The following is a 17,920-nucleotide window of genomic DNA, read 5'->3' on the forward strand; positions in this document are numbered from 1 at the left end:
GTTTTATTTCTCCTCAGATTGAAGATGACAAAGTTCATGACTTTGATCCCAAAGCAGCACATTGGTGTAGTGGTTAGCACCCTCAAGCATCAATCCCTGATTTGAGTCCATGACAGGTTTCAGGGTCTTTCTCTGTGTGAGATTTCTCTGATTCAAATGATTCTCAAATGTTCTTTGTTGTCCCGTCTGGAGCCGCTCGGCTGGGATCAGTGCCACGCCTCCACGGCCCTCAGTTAGATGAGGTGAAGCATCAGATGGATGGTTTTCCACGTGTGTTTAGCGACCATACAGACAAAAACCAGACTAAAAAAATTCAGGTCATTTACACGAGAACAAACTGATTAACAAGTTTGAATATATACTTAAAAAAAAAAAAGATGAAACAAGTTTTTATTTTATTTTATAATTTATTGATATGCACACCCAGTATCAATGCAGTATTCTTTTCAAGCCTTCCCGGGACTACTTCCATATGTTGTTCATGAAAACACCTTCTCTTGTCTCTGACACACCACACACACATACGCACACAAAATTACAGGGGTGATGTGACTATTACACAATTAGGTCCAGTTGTTTTTTGTCTGGTCAGTTTGTTGGTGTTGGATTTCTCAATAAGGTGAAATAAAAAAGATGCAGGTGTTTCAAACACTCCGTTACATGGCGTGTGTTTTGTATACAACATAGCTGGGATTCAGTCCGGGACGGGGTCATTGCACTCTGCTTCAGCTGAAGGTGGTGGTGGGTGAAATCAAATAATCTTGACCACGGGGAAGTATTTGTGAGCTGAGAAGTCGAACTCTGGGAGCACCTGGGGACGAAGAAACGAGACGTTTTTACTCAAAACTACAATCTACAGAGAGAGTCGTAGCTCTTGATGCTCCTCTCGTTACCTTGGTTTCCTTCTTGTGCCCTCCGGCCAGAAGCTTCATTACTACAATGTTGGGTTTGGCCACCTTCAGTATACGGTTCACCTGTCATCAATAATAGAAGTGGTCAGTGAGAGTCCACCACAGAGGAAAGGCTGCTGCAGAAAGATGCTGTGAACGCCTGAAATTTATTCTACAGGATAGTGTTTCTTCATGCTGCAGCCTCACATTACACATGCAGGGGGTAACAGATCAGATTGGAAACCATGGATCTGATATTTTCACTCAAGTTATCAGGTACACAATCACTTTCTGACCTCGGGATCGGGGCTGGGTACATTTTCTAGGATGAGCTTGGCCTGTTGAAAGTGTTTGCTGGCTGCCAGGTAGAGATCAGCGGAGCCTGGCGGGGGATTGTACTTCTTCAGATCAGACATCTCCTGCAAGAGACGACAGAAGCAGCAGAGTCAGAGAGGATCTACAGAGGAAGCGAACCAATAAATCACGGAGGCTCACCTTGAACTGGATGTAGTGCACGGGAGGAGGGGTGACCACGCTGTTGAAGGGGGCGAAGCGGTGCTCGTAGCGAACCTGCTCGCTGTCCAGTTCGAACTGCGGCTTCCGCACCTTCCCATCCATGTCCAAAGCCACCATTGTCTGACATGAGGAGAAGAAGGAGCAGGGAATTCAGTCTGTCCACCTCAGTGAGGTTAAACGGGAGTCAGTGATGTTTACCTTATACATGCCAGCACACATGTTCTGGTAGGCTTGACTCATGGTGATCTCCTTGCTTAGAGGCCGAACTGCAAAATAAATTCCAGATATTATCAGTGTCTAATGAGCAGACTGATGATCATTCACAGTTTATAGTACAAAGAAGGTACCTTTCTTCTTCTTTTTGGTCTTTTTGCTGCTGCGACCTTTCAGCTGCTCCTCCAGAATGCGCTCCTCGGCCATCTGTGAAGAGTCTGCTCTGCTTAGCGTGGACATGAGCCACGCGTACAGGAACTCCGACAGGTACCTGCAGGGAGCAAGCCAAACACATTTCACTTCCAGATGAGCACAAGACTAGCGTCCACCTTCCACGCGCGAAGGAGCCCGTTCGCCGCTCCTTACCAGTAGATGTAATAGTACTCGTGCATGCTGTAGAGCTCCAGCTCGAAGCCGCTGAGCAGGTACTGGATCATGATCCTCAGGTTATGGTAGAGGATCCAGGTGCCGAGGCAAGCCAGATGCTGCCGCTGAGGCTCCAGTTTCATCAGTAGACTGTGGAGGGCCGCATCCACCTTTTCTGCCTGTGGAGTGCAAACAGGGATTTCAGGTTGGTGGCATTAACTGGCGGCGTGAAAAAAAAAAGAAAGAAGAAGATGAACCTGACGTTCACCTCGTCCTGTAGAGTAGCAAACTCTTCAAGAATGTGGCCCAGCTTGTCTCTCTGACGAGCTCGGTTGTGTCCGTGGATCTGGATGAGGCTGCAGAACGGCTGTGGGGAAAAGAGCGAGCAAAGAAACACACAATAATCACTTTAAAAAAAAAAGAACAAGTGGAGTTTTACTGCTTCCAAATACCCACTTTTAATTCTATTACAGTTCTCTACCGTTTCTATGAAAGACTTGGAACAGCAAAGCTTACAAACCCTGGAGCAGTGTGTAACAAAGGAGTCAATGTAGTCCTTGGCCTGATGATTGTTGAACAGACAACATCTAGAAGGGAGAGAACACAGAAAAGATCACAGCTATGCATAGATGTTTAGCTGTATTTACATTTTAGACTGATGTCTTACGTACTTGTAAGAGAGGACCGGCGGGCTGACGAAGTATCGTAAAGCGTCTTTAATCATGTCCTGCATCAGGTGAGTGCCAAACACTTTCTTATTATCTATTAGGAATGTTGTCTGAACACACACACACACACACACACACACACACACACACACACACACACACACAGAGGGATGGATTTACAGTTAAAGTCAGGATTTCCAAATCGTAGAGCATTTCATAACACAATTCAAAGCATTTAACAGTGGATTCAGAAAACATCAGGAAAAACAAAATAGTCATTAAAATCCACTATGATCGAATTGAATAAAAAAATCTTTATTTTAAAAAGGAAAAAAGGATTAAGACTATCTGATAGTTTATGAAATTATAAAAATTCAAATAAAGTGAAATGTTTTTAACAACAGATAATCCGTTAGTCATCAAATGAACGTCTGCACTGCATCAGAAAACATTGACATGGGTTCTTCAGATGCAGCGACGCCCTTTTTCACGTACCTGGAGAAGCGATCTGGAGAGCACGCAGGGAGACTGCTCACTGAATTCACAAAAGAAATCCTGCATGGGGAAAAAAAAGCAACATTCAGGTGAAGCTCACAAAGCCTTTCTTTCATAATGAGTCCCTGTGAATCATGGAAAAGCTCTGACCAGTATGCCGTGGAGGTTCGTCGTATTAATGACGTCACACACGGTCTTGATGCGCTCAATGAGCTTGCTGAAATACGCCACCATGTCCTCCCTCTTGATGATCTTGGCGTAACGAGGAAATGTCGGCGGCAGCAGTCTCTGATTGACCAGTGGCTCAAAGCCCATCATGATGGGGTGATCTGCAGGGAAACACAGTCCAGGGTCACACAGGTCACACTTGATTTTTGTACAAAATTAATAAACAAACCTTTCCTGAGAGCTTATATAAGTCAAGGTGTGTGTGTGTGTGAGTCTGTGTGTTACCTCCTTTGGTGGTGTCGTTTTGTGACTGGATGCCATGCTGAATACTGGAATGAATGGCAGATAAGAGGTCAGCTGCCTGAGCCACAAGTTTCTGGGCTTCACCCACTGAGCTGGTCTGATGGAAACAAAAACACAAAGCGAAACATGAGCGACAAAACTATTCCTGAAGAACACTGAATAAAAGAGCAAAGTCTGTTAAATACACCCTGCAACTGGTGATGGTTTAAACAGCAGTCGACACATACATGTAGGTTTAGGAATAAACAACAGAACAGCTGCAAGTGAATTACAGTTCAGATGTTTTTATACTTCATTACTTTACTTTAGGAGGTATTTCAGCTATTTGTGTGTGTGTGTGTGTGTGTTACCTCTTTCTTGGTAAAGGCGATCAGTGCGGTCAGTAGAAGGCGTGTGAACTTGATTCTGTTGAAAAGTGCCAGGCACTGCTGATGCTGGACGAATTAGGCATGGGACAACATTGCAGAGCTATTAATACACATATTTCCAAACTGGTCTTTGAAGCCTCATGAGGAGGGGAAAAAAAAAAAAAAAAGATCTTACAAAGGAAGAAGAATGTTATTTTTAATTTGACCACCCAAAGAAGTCAATCTTTTCTTTTTTAACTCTTTATTATCATTGTGATAACAGAACAGCTGGGAATTCCAGAGTCTCTAAAGGTCATCTGAGTCCCACAATCTGACAGACAAATTAAAACCGAGAGGAAGAGGTTAAGGCTGAGCATGTAAACTGAAGTGAAAGCCACTGAAATGTGGGTATAGAACAGAACAAGGATAAAAAATATATATATATTTTTTTTTTATTTTCAATACTGAAACATCAGACTTTCATTTGCTCTAAATATTATTTCATGAAAAAAAACTAAAAAATTTCAAACTGCAGGATTGAATAAACCAGCAGACTCACCTCCAGCTCCACCTCGGGGTTCCTCTGCTCACCCTGTCGACTGCGAGTGCTCTGCAGGGCGAGAGGACGATGAAGATGCATTGTCTTTCTATCTCACTGAAATGTAGTGATTCTGACTGAAAATTGTCAAGAGAAGATACCTTTACTTTCTTTTGCAACTCATCCTCCACATCTTTCAGCATGCCTGTGAGATTGTTGACATGAGAAAGAGTTTCAGACGGAGTCAGCTGATTGAATGTGTGGCGGCTTTTTGTTCTCAGCAAACTTGATGCTGTGGAGTCAATCAAATGTTGGAGAGCTTGTACCTGTGACTCGCAGATCTGTGACATTGTTGGCCATCTTGAAGCCGTAAGTCATGGCCTGGAAATCCTCCTGAAGAAAAAAACACAACAAATATTCATTCAGATGTGTCCCAAAGCACCATAAGCACGGTGCTCTATCTCACTACTCTGGCTCCCCACCTCTTCCCAGAATCTGATCAATGAAGCCACAGGAGGCTCAACAGATCTGAAAGGTTTCAAACTAGAAGAACTCAGTACTGCGGCCATAACACACACCTCTTCAAACACAGCTGCCTTGTTGACTTTCTCTCGGGCGATGTCGCACACCTTCAGCATGCCCAGCGCGAAGGCCTTGAGGGCCGGCTCCTCGATCAGGTCGGGGTTGTGGACGTACAGACAGGTGAAGACAGTCTGGGCCAAGGAATGACCCTCCAGCCACGTTATCTACAAATAAACAAAGATACGGTACACACATTAACAGGTGTACAAGTACTGCCTCTCCTGCTAGCTGATGGTTATTCAGGAGGTGAGTTAATGTTACAACTATTTGATAGCCCAATATAATGAAAAACAGGTGTATAGTAGTAAGTGCAGAACCAACAAGGAAAAAGAAAAGTACGTGCGAAACACATAACGTTATTTCATTCACAATATTCAGTCCACAAATGTTTCACTAGATTATTGAGAAGTTGCAGTTACCAAACCACTAGTCTCGACAAATATTTTGTTCATTAAAATATTGTCAAAAACAAACCAAACTCACCAAACAGCAGAAACATGTGTCTATGATCCCGATGAGTTCAGGAAGACTGAGGTCTTTCACCTTGATGGCGCCTACCTGTGAAAATAATACAAACGGCTCTGAGTGAAAAGATCAATTGTAATGCCGTTGATTTAAAACTCATTTCATAAGACAACCGTTACTCAACATGATATGCCCTTTTCGTTTCATTTCTAACAATCTCTGTTTGATGCCAAAGAACTCCACCAGTTACCTTTATAGCTTGCTCAAAATTGAGCACTTTTCTGTTCACTTGATTTCCGATCATTCCCGCATCCATCTTGGGATCCATCATCTCGATGGCTGACATGGCCTCAAAAAGACCAAACCTGCAACACAACAGAAACCTCAGGCGTTGTATAGAAATTTGTGTTAAATCGACATTTCCCTAAAATCTGACATTGAAAAATACAATACTGTTTATATTAATAACGGTTATTGTTTCAGAATCTTAGTTGAAGAGTTTCATGTTTCCCTATTCCTCTCCTACCTGCAGCCTCTCTCACTCTAAGTGAGCTAAGATGGACAAAAACTAAGAAAAATTTTGAAGAGGAGGTGTACAGCACTGTACTGATTGTGCTGCACAAATAATGGATCCATAATTAGCACGCATGTTGGCTCATGCAAATGAATGAAAAAAAAAAAAACTATCGGGATGTGATAGATGTGCCCCATATTACCCAACCGTGACTAGCAACCATTATTTCACTGCAATGGTTCCGGCGAATTAGCCTCTAAAACAGTATCCAGACTTTGGAATATGGGCCAATGAAGCACAATTATGGTTTTAAAATTGATAAAACTTAAGTTTTTCATTTGGATGAATACAAGCTTTTCATGTGCAAAAAAGCATTTTGTCATACTCACAGTTTGTCATGAAGCAACTCCCCCAGGTTCAACTCTGCATAAACAAAGCACAAAAATTATTAGGGGTTGACATTTCAGTCCCTTTTATACCCGCAAACATATGCTGCATGCACAAACAGAGCCTTCACCTTTGCAGGAACCTTTGAATTCATGTGTGATATCAACCCAGTTGGCATTATTCTTCATCTTTTCTGGGATGCCCAGGCCCCAGCCGGTATCATTATCCTCAACTGAAGACTTCATCACCATTGTTACGCCTACAGTAGACATGCAGAACCAGGACAGTTAAAGTAATGCAAAAACATCAGACAGGCATGTTTAAGTGGTACTAACCACGACTCTGATCACTGCACTCATAATAAGAAAGCAGTCTAGATCACACAGCATCAAAACAATTATACTGAGTGAACTCTGGAGTGCGACACATCTTTGCTCTAAACCAAATGTCTAAACCTGCTTAATCTTGTCATAGCTCCACTATGATAATATTTTCAGAGTAAAGCAACGTCCCTCAAAGCTATAATCCCACTATCAAACCTTAGATTATGTATTAACTTTCAAATACATAATATATATATATATATATATATATATATATATATATATATATATATATATATATATATATATAAAAGAGGATTAACATCATGTTCCATGGGCTGAACAGAGAAGCTTAAGTTACAGCCCAAAAAGGTGTAAATTGCACTCCTGGGTTCACAGGAAAGCATAAACCCTCAACATGTAAAATACATCTGTACTGATGCAGTTCTGGGAGCAGAAAAAGTACAGTTTCATTTATTTCAGTTAGTTCATGAATAAGTGGATGGATTCAGGGGAGAGCAGTTACACATGAAATATGTTTCACAGTTCATGGTTTTATAGTAAAAACACGAAGCTCAGTTGTTTCAGGTTTCAGTTGGTAATGTATCATCTCCCCACAAAAAAGCTCAATTTAGTTCTTCTAGATTTCAGAGTGATTTCAATGTGTACAGTACTTGAAAAAAAATAATGCTTTAGTTGCATTTCCATCTTGGTCACACCTGTAGATTATCAGAATAAACATATGTGGGCTTTAAGAATAGATTAATTGACCTATTGATTTAAAATGCTTCAACATTGCAGGCTCCGTTATATTTACACTGTGGCTCAAACCCACATACATGCATCTTCTTCACCTTTACCTGCCAGCTTAAATTTAACCTGTTCATTTTTATCTTTTCCTCTGGGAGTAAGATTAATCAATAAATGACAGTGAAATGACAAACTGATTTGTCACGTGTCTGTGGTTTGTTTACCACCGTCTCCAAGGGTATGACATAACGGCGTAATGTGAACCACAGCTAGTTATTTCGCGACCACTTCATTAATGTAGTGTTTGGTTTGTTGACTAGAAGCTAGAGAGGAGTAGATCATCTGATACAGACTCAAGTTAGATCATTTCTCATAAGTACTAAACGGGAAAGAAACATGGAAGTCGTTCAGTCCGACAAGATCGACATACACGGATCTGTCTGTCTAGCTTTTTTTTTACCTGTTCTCATACACCATTTACTGAAATAAACAAATCCCTCATTAAGCCCTCAATGTTTGGAAACACGAGAAAATGAGCGCTGCCCTTAGCTAGCTATAGCGGGTTGCGTTAGCTCGCTACTCTACACCGTGTGCTAACAAGCTAACATTGCCAACAAAGTACAATTCTGGATATTTTCACAGCTTCTCCAGTTGTCTCTGGTAATGACGCCACTGACTTCGCCATCAGAATATCGTATTTTTCAATGATAACTGCACGTACCTTAGTAATTTGTAATAACCATGTAGCTAATAAAAATCCCTTCGAGGAGCGTGAAGGCAGGCGCACACATTTTGCGTCACTGCAGTCGGCTTACGTCATGACGTCTCTCCTAAGTCCCAAAGCCAAAATAAAGAGTTTGCAGCTCCAGATCTGACCGGTGCAGTTGCAAGGTATTTATTTCCACTGTATTTTAGCGAAGACTACAGGGTGCATTCGCTTGATTAATGGGGTTTATATCGAGGAGCTGAAACCACAGAGATATCCCCACAGAGAGCTGCTCTCGCGTTGCTCGCTCAGCCCCTCTGATGACACTTGGCTCGGCTCTCATCACAACATCATCGGGGCGTTTCAGGCAATAGAAACACAGCGGCTGCCCTCCTCTTCTCCATCTCGGCGTTTGGTCCAGCCCCGGACGGGACAGCGGCTTCTTTTCATACAGGTCTGTGAAAGTGCTCGTTTCTGTCAGCTTCAGGGGTGACCGTGTCCCCGGCTGCCAGTGCTTGTGTGAGTGATCCCTTTAGCACGAGCGCTAGCCGTCTCGTCCGTTAGCTAGCCCGCTGGCGCAGACAGGCGGCCGCCGAGGAGTGACTAGCCCAGCAGGTGCAGCGACCACCAGCTTCTTCTCAGGGCTTATCAGAGTTACCTCCTTTCCGAGCTGTTTACCTTCATGACAGCAGCAGAGACTCCCGGGGGGCTTGGGTTAGGAGAGGACCCACCATGCAGCAGATTTTGAGGATCATTTGAGGAGAGCTCTTGTAACCAGAGCATTTCAAAACATGCTTTAACCAGCTTAAAGACAGCTGCAGACATGATGTTCAGCAGCCTACATTATCTCTCCTTAAAGCCAAACCCATTCAGACTGCTTCACTGAAATATGCAGCCGCTCCTGTTTCCAAGGTTGTTGAACTGAGGTCCAAAAAATACTGATAATTGGATTGTTTTATTATCTTTATTTTATTTTTGATTATATTTTGTTTGTAGATCTTGTCCCGAACTCGTAAAGTGTCAAAAAAAAAAAAACCCAAAACAAAACAAACTTATTAAAATTGATTTGTTTACACCCCAAAAATGTTTAAAGAGTCTGGGTTCAATTCAAAAGCATCATGTCTACAGTTCAGTCTTGTCTCGTTGTTTCAAACAATCACAAATCCAGTAAGAACTATTGTTTACTTTTTACGTTTTCTGAACTTCAGAGAGTTCAGGTCTGTTTGAAAGCTTTCAGCACGAGTTTTTTTGTTGTTGTTGTTGAAATGCTTTTTTTTTTTTCTTTGAGATAATGTTAAAGCTGTTGCTCATTTATAATTCATGTTTTGGGCAGATATTGATCTTTTGTGGTTTTAAAAATCACTATATTTTTGTTCCTTGTATCAACATAATTTTCAGAAAACTTGGACCCAAAATAATTTAGAACTTTTTAGTTGTTTGTTTGCCTCAGTCGATTGTATGCATAATGGCACATAGAGAGGCGTCAGTACATGTTAATGCTTCAGTTTATTTCATGTCAATAAAAACAATAGAAATAATGACAGAAACAAAACTGAAAAAATGTTATTTCCGATCTTAGACAGTTCTCCTGACTTTTTATGGTTGTTTTGATGTTTATTGTTATTATTTACTTAGTTTAATTAGCTTTATTCCAAAAATTGCGTTAACTGAATCTGACTTTGAGCATTTTCTTTTTATTTTGTGATTATTTTTGCCTTGAAAATGTGTTAACAATCTAAACATTCCATTATCATTCTTCACACATTTCAGCAGAATCATAAAAATGCCTTGTTGAAGTAGCAGTGACATTACTGCTCCACTCGAAGTGTTTTATGACTCCCCTTATCTCCACTCCATAAATGCTCTTGTATTTACTCTCTGATCTCATTACAATCTCTTTGGAAACCATTAAGGATCTACTAAAATGATCTGGATTGCTGCTTGTGCTTTTGTTGATGCTGCTCCAATTTTTGGCTTCTTATTTGACTTGACTCAAATTACCTCATCTAGGACGCTTTTGTCTCTGGACATCCGAGATCTGCCTGCGAGCGGCGCGGCCTTTTGTTTTGAGTAAAATCAGTCAAGAGATAAAGTGTATCTGATCGTGGTTCCGGCCTGGTTCAGTCAATAGGAGCTGTCTGTCTGCAGCTGGTCCCCACCAGCACTGGCACCGAGCTGGATTCACACTGGACAGGTCACGAGTTTGTTACAGGGTTGTCACATAGTTACATTTGTGGTCAGCCGGTTTTGCCGTAGTTACAGGCCTGTGATTACCACAGAGGGAGTCTAGTGGGAGCTTCACAGTCGCATGGGGCAAAGGTTGATTTTGTTTCTCAGTTTGTCCCGAATGTTTCTGCTTGTGGGTTTTTTTTTTTTTCCCCATCAAGAACCTTATTTTCTTTCTCTTGCAGACCTCATAAAATGTTGATGAGGTGAAGATGAACAAACCCAAAATGGCCACAGAGAAGGGGTGAGTAACTTGACTATTTTAAGACTAACAAATGTTATTGCACAAGATGATTGTGAAATGTATGAAAACTACCCGCTTACAGCCAGCCGTTCGTATGAAGGGTTTCCAAAAGTACTTACACTCTTTTATTAAGAAGTTGTACAGATACTTTAGTTAAAAATAAATAAATACTTCCAAAAGAAAAGTACCTGTTCATCTGCTTTCCTTAAGTAAAAGTGAAAAGTGCAGCTTCTGCGGTGTGCAATCATTTATCTGCCTGTAGATAAAACAATATTAATTCAGTTTGAAACTTAGTTAAAAAGACTTATTTGGATGCAAAATTAAGTCATTTCTTTCAGCCATTGTTGCATATATGTATCACTGTTAAATTTGTTATTTTCTTCAGATTCAGGATGGTTAACTGCAGTTTTGATCCTTTCACAGTAACTATTACGAGGCTGAAACAAGGAATAGATCTCTTTTAAACAGAATAAAATGCAGATATGTGTGTTCAAATGTAAAAAGTAAAAAGAAAACATTTAAGAATAGTATATACTGTTCCAAAATCTACTAAAGTACAGCGATAAGGTATAGATACTTTGTTTCTTCTGCATGAAGTTCTTGGTCTCACTTCGTTGAGTACGAACATTGACTATGTACAGTAAATCATCTATTTATTATTTAGCGATATTTATTAATTCAGAAATTAAATGTGGCGCTACATTTACTCCATTCTATTCATAAAATAATACCACACTGAGTGGGCTGCTCCTTGTTCAGAGACCCACAGTGGTAACTTGTCTGCTGCAGGATTTCAACCTGCTCTCTTCTGTAACCTCTGCGCCAGCGCTGCCACTCCAAATCCTATTGCAATTTCTTATTTGATGTCTGCCTTTAACCCCTATGTCTTTAAAAAGTACTTGTATAACATAGATGTCAAATGTCAAATGATTTGTTTTGACAAGTTTTAGCATGCTTTCAAAGGTTTTTGTGTGATTGGTTCAACCGTGTGACTCATGCAATGTATTTGTTTAGGCTCTTCATCCATATTTGTCTTTTCTTGCGATGCTGTTGCTCTCATTCTTGTCATTTTTTTTTCTTTTTCCTTCTCCAGCACAGAGTTTTCTCTCTCTTTCTTTATAAGGACATAAGAGCAATTTTGCTCCACTGGGTATAATCCCAGTTTTGATTCTCTTCTCTCATGTTTGGCGTTGCTGTACCAACAGCTGACCTATGAACTTATGTTTCCAGCTGATTGCCACTGAGCTAAGACTGCAGGATCAGGATGACTTTTTACTCCAAATATAGTGAAGCAGTTGAAGATGGCCTGCTTTTCCAGCTTTAGTAACGCAATCAGTCATGAAGTGAAGCTTTTGTCAATGCATTGTTGTTGTTGCCTTGCGTTGTGTCACAGTTAATGCAGTTAATACAGTTAATTATGTACTCTCCTAATTCTAAACTGTGTTTCCAGTGTTCCCAGTAACTCCCGGGTGCTGATGCTCCTGGGTCAGCTGGAGCGGCTGAATGGAGAGGCCATGATGAGGGATGTCGAAACAGCGAGGCAGGTCACCACGAAGATCCTTCATCTCATACAGACACAGGGTAAGAAAAAACACACACACACACACAAACACACACACACTGTAAAATACTGTATTCCAAGTCAAAGATAACTCGGTTGTGTTAATTTTTGTATGTATTCAGGCGTCAGGAAATATTATGTGTACTGCGGTGGAATATTGATGCGGGATCTCAGAGTTCAGCCTTTTTCCTAAATTGCCAGTACGTCGTAAGTGCTTACTCATGCACTAGAATCTCCTTGCAGGAAGTGTTCTTAGCATTAATAGAGCAAAAGAATACTTTCCAGGACAAAGACTTGCACCAGTTTTCATGGACAATGAAATGACAGGTTCTCAATAAACAATTCATATGCAGCGCGACAGAGCCAGGTGGTGTCAGGTTGCTGTGAGGTAGTCAATCTCACATTAAAGACACATCTATATAGAAATAACTGGCATATAGTTTCAAAAGATTTGTTGACTGCTGCAGAATCTGAGGCCCCTTTAACTCTTTTGTGCAATAAGGGCAAACCCTGCACTCAGGTCCAAACAGGGTTCTTCTCTCTCTCAGACTAGTGCCAGTCTAACTGTATTATAGTAATATTTTCACTAGTTTTTTTAGGGTTTCATCCATGTTAGGAGAGGAACTGTATTGTTTACCATCTTTTCAGGTCAGTTTCATTAATTCATCAGAAACCCGTGTGGTGCATTTGCTGTGTAAAAAGAGATGGGTCAGTGCAGCATTAGTCAAGGTGTGGATAGGTTGATGCAGCGTCTGCCAATTTCTGATTACTCTTTGAAAAGGGAGTCGATAACATCTGACAGCGGACCAGAGGGGTATTGTTCCACATCACGGTGTTGAACACAGAGTGAAACATGAGTGTTTATGTCTGCAGGGAGCCTCTCTGCTCAAGTTATTGCACACTGCCAATGTAACATTGTTGTTTATGTGCTTCATTTATGATTGATTCTTCAAAACAAAATTAGTTTTTATTTTTGGATATTTACCCTCTGGACATGTCACCAGTTTATCACATGGCAAACACAGAGAGACACACAACCACACACACACTCACATTCACACCCAGGGGCAATTTAAGGTCACCAATTAACTCACACAACCTGTCTGAATTTGTGCTGAAGTGTCCATGAGCAAGACAGTGAATCCCAGAGGGTTTAACTCGCTGTTTATATCCTGCTGTACTACCTGAACCACATCTGCAGAATTCCTTGCAATCCATAATTAATCCTATCTTTATTCCATCTTTAAATTTTACATTGAAGGAAACAGGTTGACAGTCTCTAAAAACAAACACAATGTCTCGCCTTAAGCAGTAGAGTAACAGTATCCACGTCCCACCCAAATACCCCGCTGTCACAGCCGTGAGTGACTTCTGTATTCAGAGCTCTTGATCACAGATAGTTTTGGTTGTGGTTTGATGAAAACATGCCCTGACTATGTTAATATCCAGCCGGACAGTGATCCATCCCCTGCAGATGTTTTTGTGAAGGTGTGGTATGAAGCGAAGAATCCTGCTGATTCATTATTTTGCACCTGCTCAAACATTTTGACTCTTAGTTTTCACTTCGCCCCTCTTGCTTTTCTAGAATTTCATCGTTCCCACCCTGCCATAATTACTGGCTTCCTCCCTCTTCAAAGTGAAGCCATTCTGATCCGCCGTGATCGATGGGCACACTGTGAAGCCCTCTGTCAGTCACCCTATCAATCACCGATCAGCTGTTCCTCCCTCGTCTGCCGCCCGGCCGCGTGTCACACCCCGCTGCTCGCCACCTCGGCTTCAAGTGTGCTTAAGTGTGACGCGGGTGCAGGGGGGGGGGGGGGGGGGCTCTGTGACCCCGCTCACAGTAACTATACACCCCTGGACAGACTTTGCTGTACTCTTGTCTCAAGTTCAGAGTCTTAAGAGCTTTAGAGTGAAGAGATACTGCATGAGATGGAACAAGAGAGAGTCCTGACTTGTCAGAGGAGAAGCAACAGATATCTGGTGCACAGTTTAAAAAAAAAAAAAAAAAATACTCCATGTATAATATTTGCTTCAGCGGAGGAGGAATTCGGTTATATGAGAAGGGAGATATTGTTTTGCCACATATTTTTTGCTTAAGGTTTCCAGTCATTTTCCACGCAAGTGTAAAGTAGAGCCTTCACAGCTCCTCTGAGGACGGAGAGGCATCTTATCCACTTCTTTTGTATGGCAGCAGCATGTGGTTTGGCCTGTGTCAGCGTGTGAGGGGAGGCAGCGATCACAATGTTCAGAGCATGTGTGGGTACGTGGCTGAAGACACCAGATGAAGAGCCCGCTTCAAGCTTTATAGATCTAGTGAACCACAAGTGAGGGATTTATGTGGAGAGTATCAGACTCTTGAGATTTTTAAATCCATAGAGAATTTCAAATTTTAAGACTCTGTTGGATTCGAAGACTGAAGGCTTCTGCTGAAATGGAGTATCGCTATACCAGAAGGTACTCCCAGTCTGTGGTCTCCTTGGACCCACCAGGTAGGATCAGTATGGAGTATGATTTCTGATCATGTAAAAAGCTCATATCTCAGCTGTCAGTCAGAGATAACTCCTAAATATGTAGATTTTCAAAGTGATTATGTGTAGTGGCTGCAGAATTAATTTATTTTTTTGTAATTTGGAAAAAATATAGCTCATTCATATACCCATAAAGACAGAATGAATGTATTTAGTCACTGGGTTTTGATTTGAATTAAACAGCAAGAGGTCAGTGTGTTTTCCTTATGTCTTGTTTTTCCTGCAGTAACACACATTGTCAGAGGGATTCAGTCACTGCAAAATGAAATCAATTTTGCATAGTCACAATTATTTAGCTGTATTACCCAACCATTTATTTACTTGATTTTATAAAATCTTTGCTACCCCACTCTTTCTTTCTCTCTACCGGATTACTGATGTGTTGTTTTTTTTAAGAGAGCCTTTTAAAGTCTGGCGTGACACAAATATTTCAGGAGGTTACTGCTCTCCTGTTTACTAATGTCTCTCTGTGTGTATATACTTGCATGGTGCTCACACTTTCCAATACACACCTTTTTTGGCGAGTGTGTATGTGTGTGTGCGGGATGTGTGTGTGTCATGCTGTGTGCTGTAGTTAAGCTTTCACTTGCTTTTGAGGGAGGGATGACAAATCACTTAAGCCGCTTTCCTGGGCCTTTTCATGTCTCCATTCAGCGGTCACCGTGTTGTGATGAACTGCAGATCATAGTGCCAGATCCCCAAAAAAATATCTTTCATCAATTAGTTTATTTTAAAACTTTAAAATAGTTTGTTTTGGTTTCATCTGTACTCCGTGACCTGTGTTTGCTTTTGGAGCGTTTGCATTCAGGACATGACCATTGCTATACTTTGCCTCTTGTCGGAGAGCAGGAATTTGTCAGCTCCTAAATTAAATGGCAAGCACTGTGTTCAAAGTTTGGCAATGGAGGATAAGAGAAAGAAATAAGAGTTAGAGTAGAGTTTGCAGAAACACCGGCAAGTCCTGTTGGGTAAGACAGCGTTTTAAAAAAGAACTGATGTATAGCAAAAGTGGAAACCCCCCAACTGGACTGCTTCCAGCCCAAACTGAACGTCCTGCTTTATGTAATATCTATCTCTCAGGTTTCAGTTCCTGTTTATGTTTACATTTCTGACCAGTCTGTACTTGTTTTTCTACTCTTGTGTCTTGCAGAGAAAAGTGGAAAAGAGGTCATGTCTAAAGGCTCCAGTGGTATGGAGGTCATCCTGGCTTCACTGGAGGTCAGCTTGCTTATTAACACAAGTTAGATTAGAATAAATTGATACAACATTAAAAATGCTTTTCTTTTTTTCTTTTTTTTTTTACTTACATAATTCAAACAAGTTTTGAATGTGTTGAATCCTCTTGTGTCTGGTTTATTATACTAACGTTCTGCTGTTGCTGTGTGTGACTTGGGACAGAGCTCCAGAGACGTCCAGACCACCCTGAACATCATGTACATCCTCAGCGAGCTGCTGACTGTGGGTGAGTGTCTTTCTCCTCGTCTCTAACCAACTTCTCTTCCCCTTTCATGGGTACGAGTAGGCTGTTTACTTTCCAATGACCGGCGGTGTTAAACCTATCCTGAAAACTTGAAAAAGTCACTTTGATTTTCAGAGGTTTTACTCCAGTGCTGAGGGACCTTTTTGCCACATTAAAGCAAGTTTTGCTTTGTTGCTTTGTGTCTCAGGTCGAGGTCGTAGGGTGGGAGTGTTTGTGTCCAAAGGGGGTACAGGAGTATTATTCCAGATTCTCAACACTGCCAATAAAGACATGCCTCCCAGTGAAGAACTCATGCTCCAGCTCCACTCGCTGCTGGCCAAGGTTGGACCAAAAGGTATGCTTAATGTTACAGACCAAACAAACACAATGAGGACATTAATTCTCATTGTAGATGAGCAATGAACCTGATCTTCTAAACACATAATAGAGTTTGTATTTGTCTGTTCTCCTAGTTTGATCCTGCTGTAGGACCGAAGTGAAATGAAACTTGTGTTCCATCTGTACTGTTAGATGTGTTTTACTCTCTTGTGCACCATAAAATATTATATTCATTACCACAAATTACATGCGAGGCTGTAGTAGTCATGCCGGATGCATTTATAATCACTAATCATAGATGGATTGAGTTTATTTACATATTTTAACATCATGGTATGTGGTACATCACCTACAACTTTCAGTTGCTCCTTTTGCACAGTACTTTATTTCTTCGTGTAATATCAAGTGATCTAGTAGGCCTGATGCCAATGAAATGAGGATTTTTGATCAAGTCTGGTTGAGCGATTGCGATCAATGGAAAAAACTTGAGGAAAACACACCCTGATACAGTAGTGTGTTCACACAGCTGTAACTTACCAAGATTCTGCTTCTAGCTGGGGGTGTTCATGTGGCAGCAAACGAATGTCAACACCACAAAAATCTGCATGTAAAAGACAAATTAACACAAATTTGTCTTCACTCAGCCAATAGTCACAAAGAGACATGTTGTCCTCTGTGTCCAGACAGGAAGTTTGGAGTGAAGGCCCGCTTGAGTGGAGCCCTGAACATCACGGTCAACCTGATCAAACAGAACATACAGAACACCAAGCTGCTTCTGCCCTGTCTGCAGGTTCTCAGGGCTTACTCTACCAACTGTGAGTCTATCCCTGGGAAATAGTTCGTTCTAACGTTCGGCTGTTTATCTGCATTTGATGTTTGTCCTTTTCGCCTGACGTCGCGTCACATTTGTGTGTGTTTACCCAAAGCGGTGAATGCAATTTCTTTGGGCAAGAACGGAGTGGTGGAGCTCATGTTCAAGATCGTGGCGCCGTACAGCAAGAAGAACACCAGCCTGCTCAAGTGAGTGCCTGTTAATTAGCCGGCATGAGCGCTGTGTTATAACAAGCTGGTGACATCCACATGCAGCATCTCCTTGGCCTCTATCCAACGGACTTTCTTAACATCTGCCACTGACGTTAGTTTGAAACGCCATGTAAGCCATCTGTCCTTGTTTCTAATTTAACAGGGTAGCACTGGACGCACTGGGAGCACTGCTCAAATCCAGTGAGTAATTTGCTCTGTAGAATTGAGTTTCGAGTCATGTCTGTGGCCACAGAGCTCCTCTCTACCTTCACCCGCCTCCATGTTTTTAACTCTGTGTCTGTTCTT

General features: G+C 41.4%; 2 protein-coding genes across 7 annotated transcripts in view; one reads left to right on the plus strand and one right to left on the minus strand.

Annotated features, from left to right (window-relative positions):
- Window positions 1-393: 393 nt before the first annotated feature.
- Window positions 394-8,335, minus strand: naa35 (N-alpha-acetyltransferase 35, NatC auxiliary subunit). Its single transcript, XM_030105301.1, has 23 exons — window positions 8,247-8,335; window positions 6,583-6,711; window positions 6,455-6,488; window positions 5,802-5,916; window positions 5,570-5,644; window positions 5,083-5,250; window positions 4,831-4,897; window positions 4,666-4,709; window positions 4,526-4,576; window positions 3,970-4,053; window positions 3,602-3,716; window positions 3,299-3,477; window positions 3,149-3,208; window positions 2,657-2,763; window positions 2,506-2,572; window positions 2,254-2,352; window positions 1,986-2,164; window positions 1,754-1,890; window positions 1,605-1,672; window positions 1,386-1,526; window positions 1,187-1,309; window positions 894-974; window positions 394-811 (listed from the first exon to the last, which is right to left on the minus strand). The coding sequence occupies exons 2-23, from the start codon at window positions 6,701-6,703 to the stop codon at window positions 752-754; spliced, it is 2,175 nt and encodes a 724-aa protein (XP_029961161.1). The 5' UTR covers window positions 6,704-6,711; window positions 8,247-8,335; the 3' UTR covers window positions 394-751.
- Window positions 8,336-8,384: 49 nt separating this feature from the next.
- Window positions 8,385-17,920, plus strand: part of agtpbp1 (ATP/GTP binding carboxypeptidase 1) — a 42,001-nt gene continuing 32,465 nt past the window's right edge. For 3 of the 6 annotated variants that reach the window (XM_030104751.1, XM_030104753.1, XM_030104752.1), the window contains exons 1-9: window positions 8,385-8,685; window positions 10,643-10,701; window positions 12,152-12,282; window positions 15,944-16,011; window positions 16,192-16,255; window positions 16,461-16,607; window positions 17,275-17,406; window positions 17,518-17,611; window positions 17,778-17,815. In XM_030104751.1, coding sequence (XP_029960611.1) covers window positions 10,670-10,701; window positions 12,152-12,282; window positions 15,944-16,011; window positions 16,192-16,255; window positions 16,461-16,607; window positions 17,275-17,406; window positions 17,518-17,611; window positions 17,778-17,815 — 706 coding nt within the window. In that variant the 5' untranslated portion in view covers window positions 8,385-8,685; window positions 10,643-10,669. The remainder of the gene's footprint in view (window positions 8,686-10,642; window positions 10,702-12,151; window positions 12,283-15,943; window positions 16,012-16,191; window positions 16,256-16,460; window positions 16,608-17,274; window positions 17,407-17,517; window positions 17,612-17,777; window positions 17,816-17,920) is intronic. The other 3 variants (XM_030104754.1, XM_030104755.1, XM_030104756.1) reach the window with 1 other exon arrangement.

The sequence above is a fragment of the Salarias fasciatus genome, chromosome 12 (assembly GCF_902148845.1).
Source record: "Salarias fasciatus chromosome 12, fSalaFa1.1, whole genome shotgun sequence".
In the NCBI taxonomy this organism is placed as follows: domain Eukaryota; kingdom Metazoa; phylum Chordata; class Actinopteri; order Blenniiformes; family Blenniidae; genus Salarias; species Salarias fasciatus.

Coding starts and splice junctions, on each gene's coding strand:
- naa35 (XM_030105301.1), bottom strand. CDS start 6,703: ATGGTGATGAAGTCTTCAGTTGAGGATAATGATACCGGCTGGGGCCTG. Junction 3,717..3,969: donor TCGCCTTTACCAAGAAAGAG/GTAACACACACA, acceptor TGTTTCCATCAG/ACCAGCTCAGTGGGTGAAGC. Junction 2,764..3,148: donor TCTCCAGATCGCTTCTCCAG/GTACGTGAAAAA, acceptor GTGTGTGTTCAG/ACAACATTCCTAATAGATAA.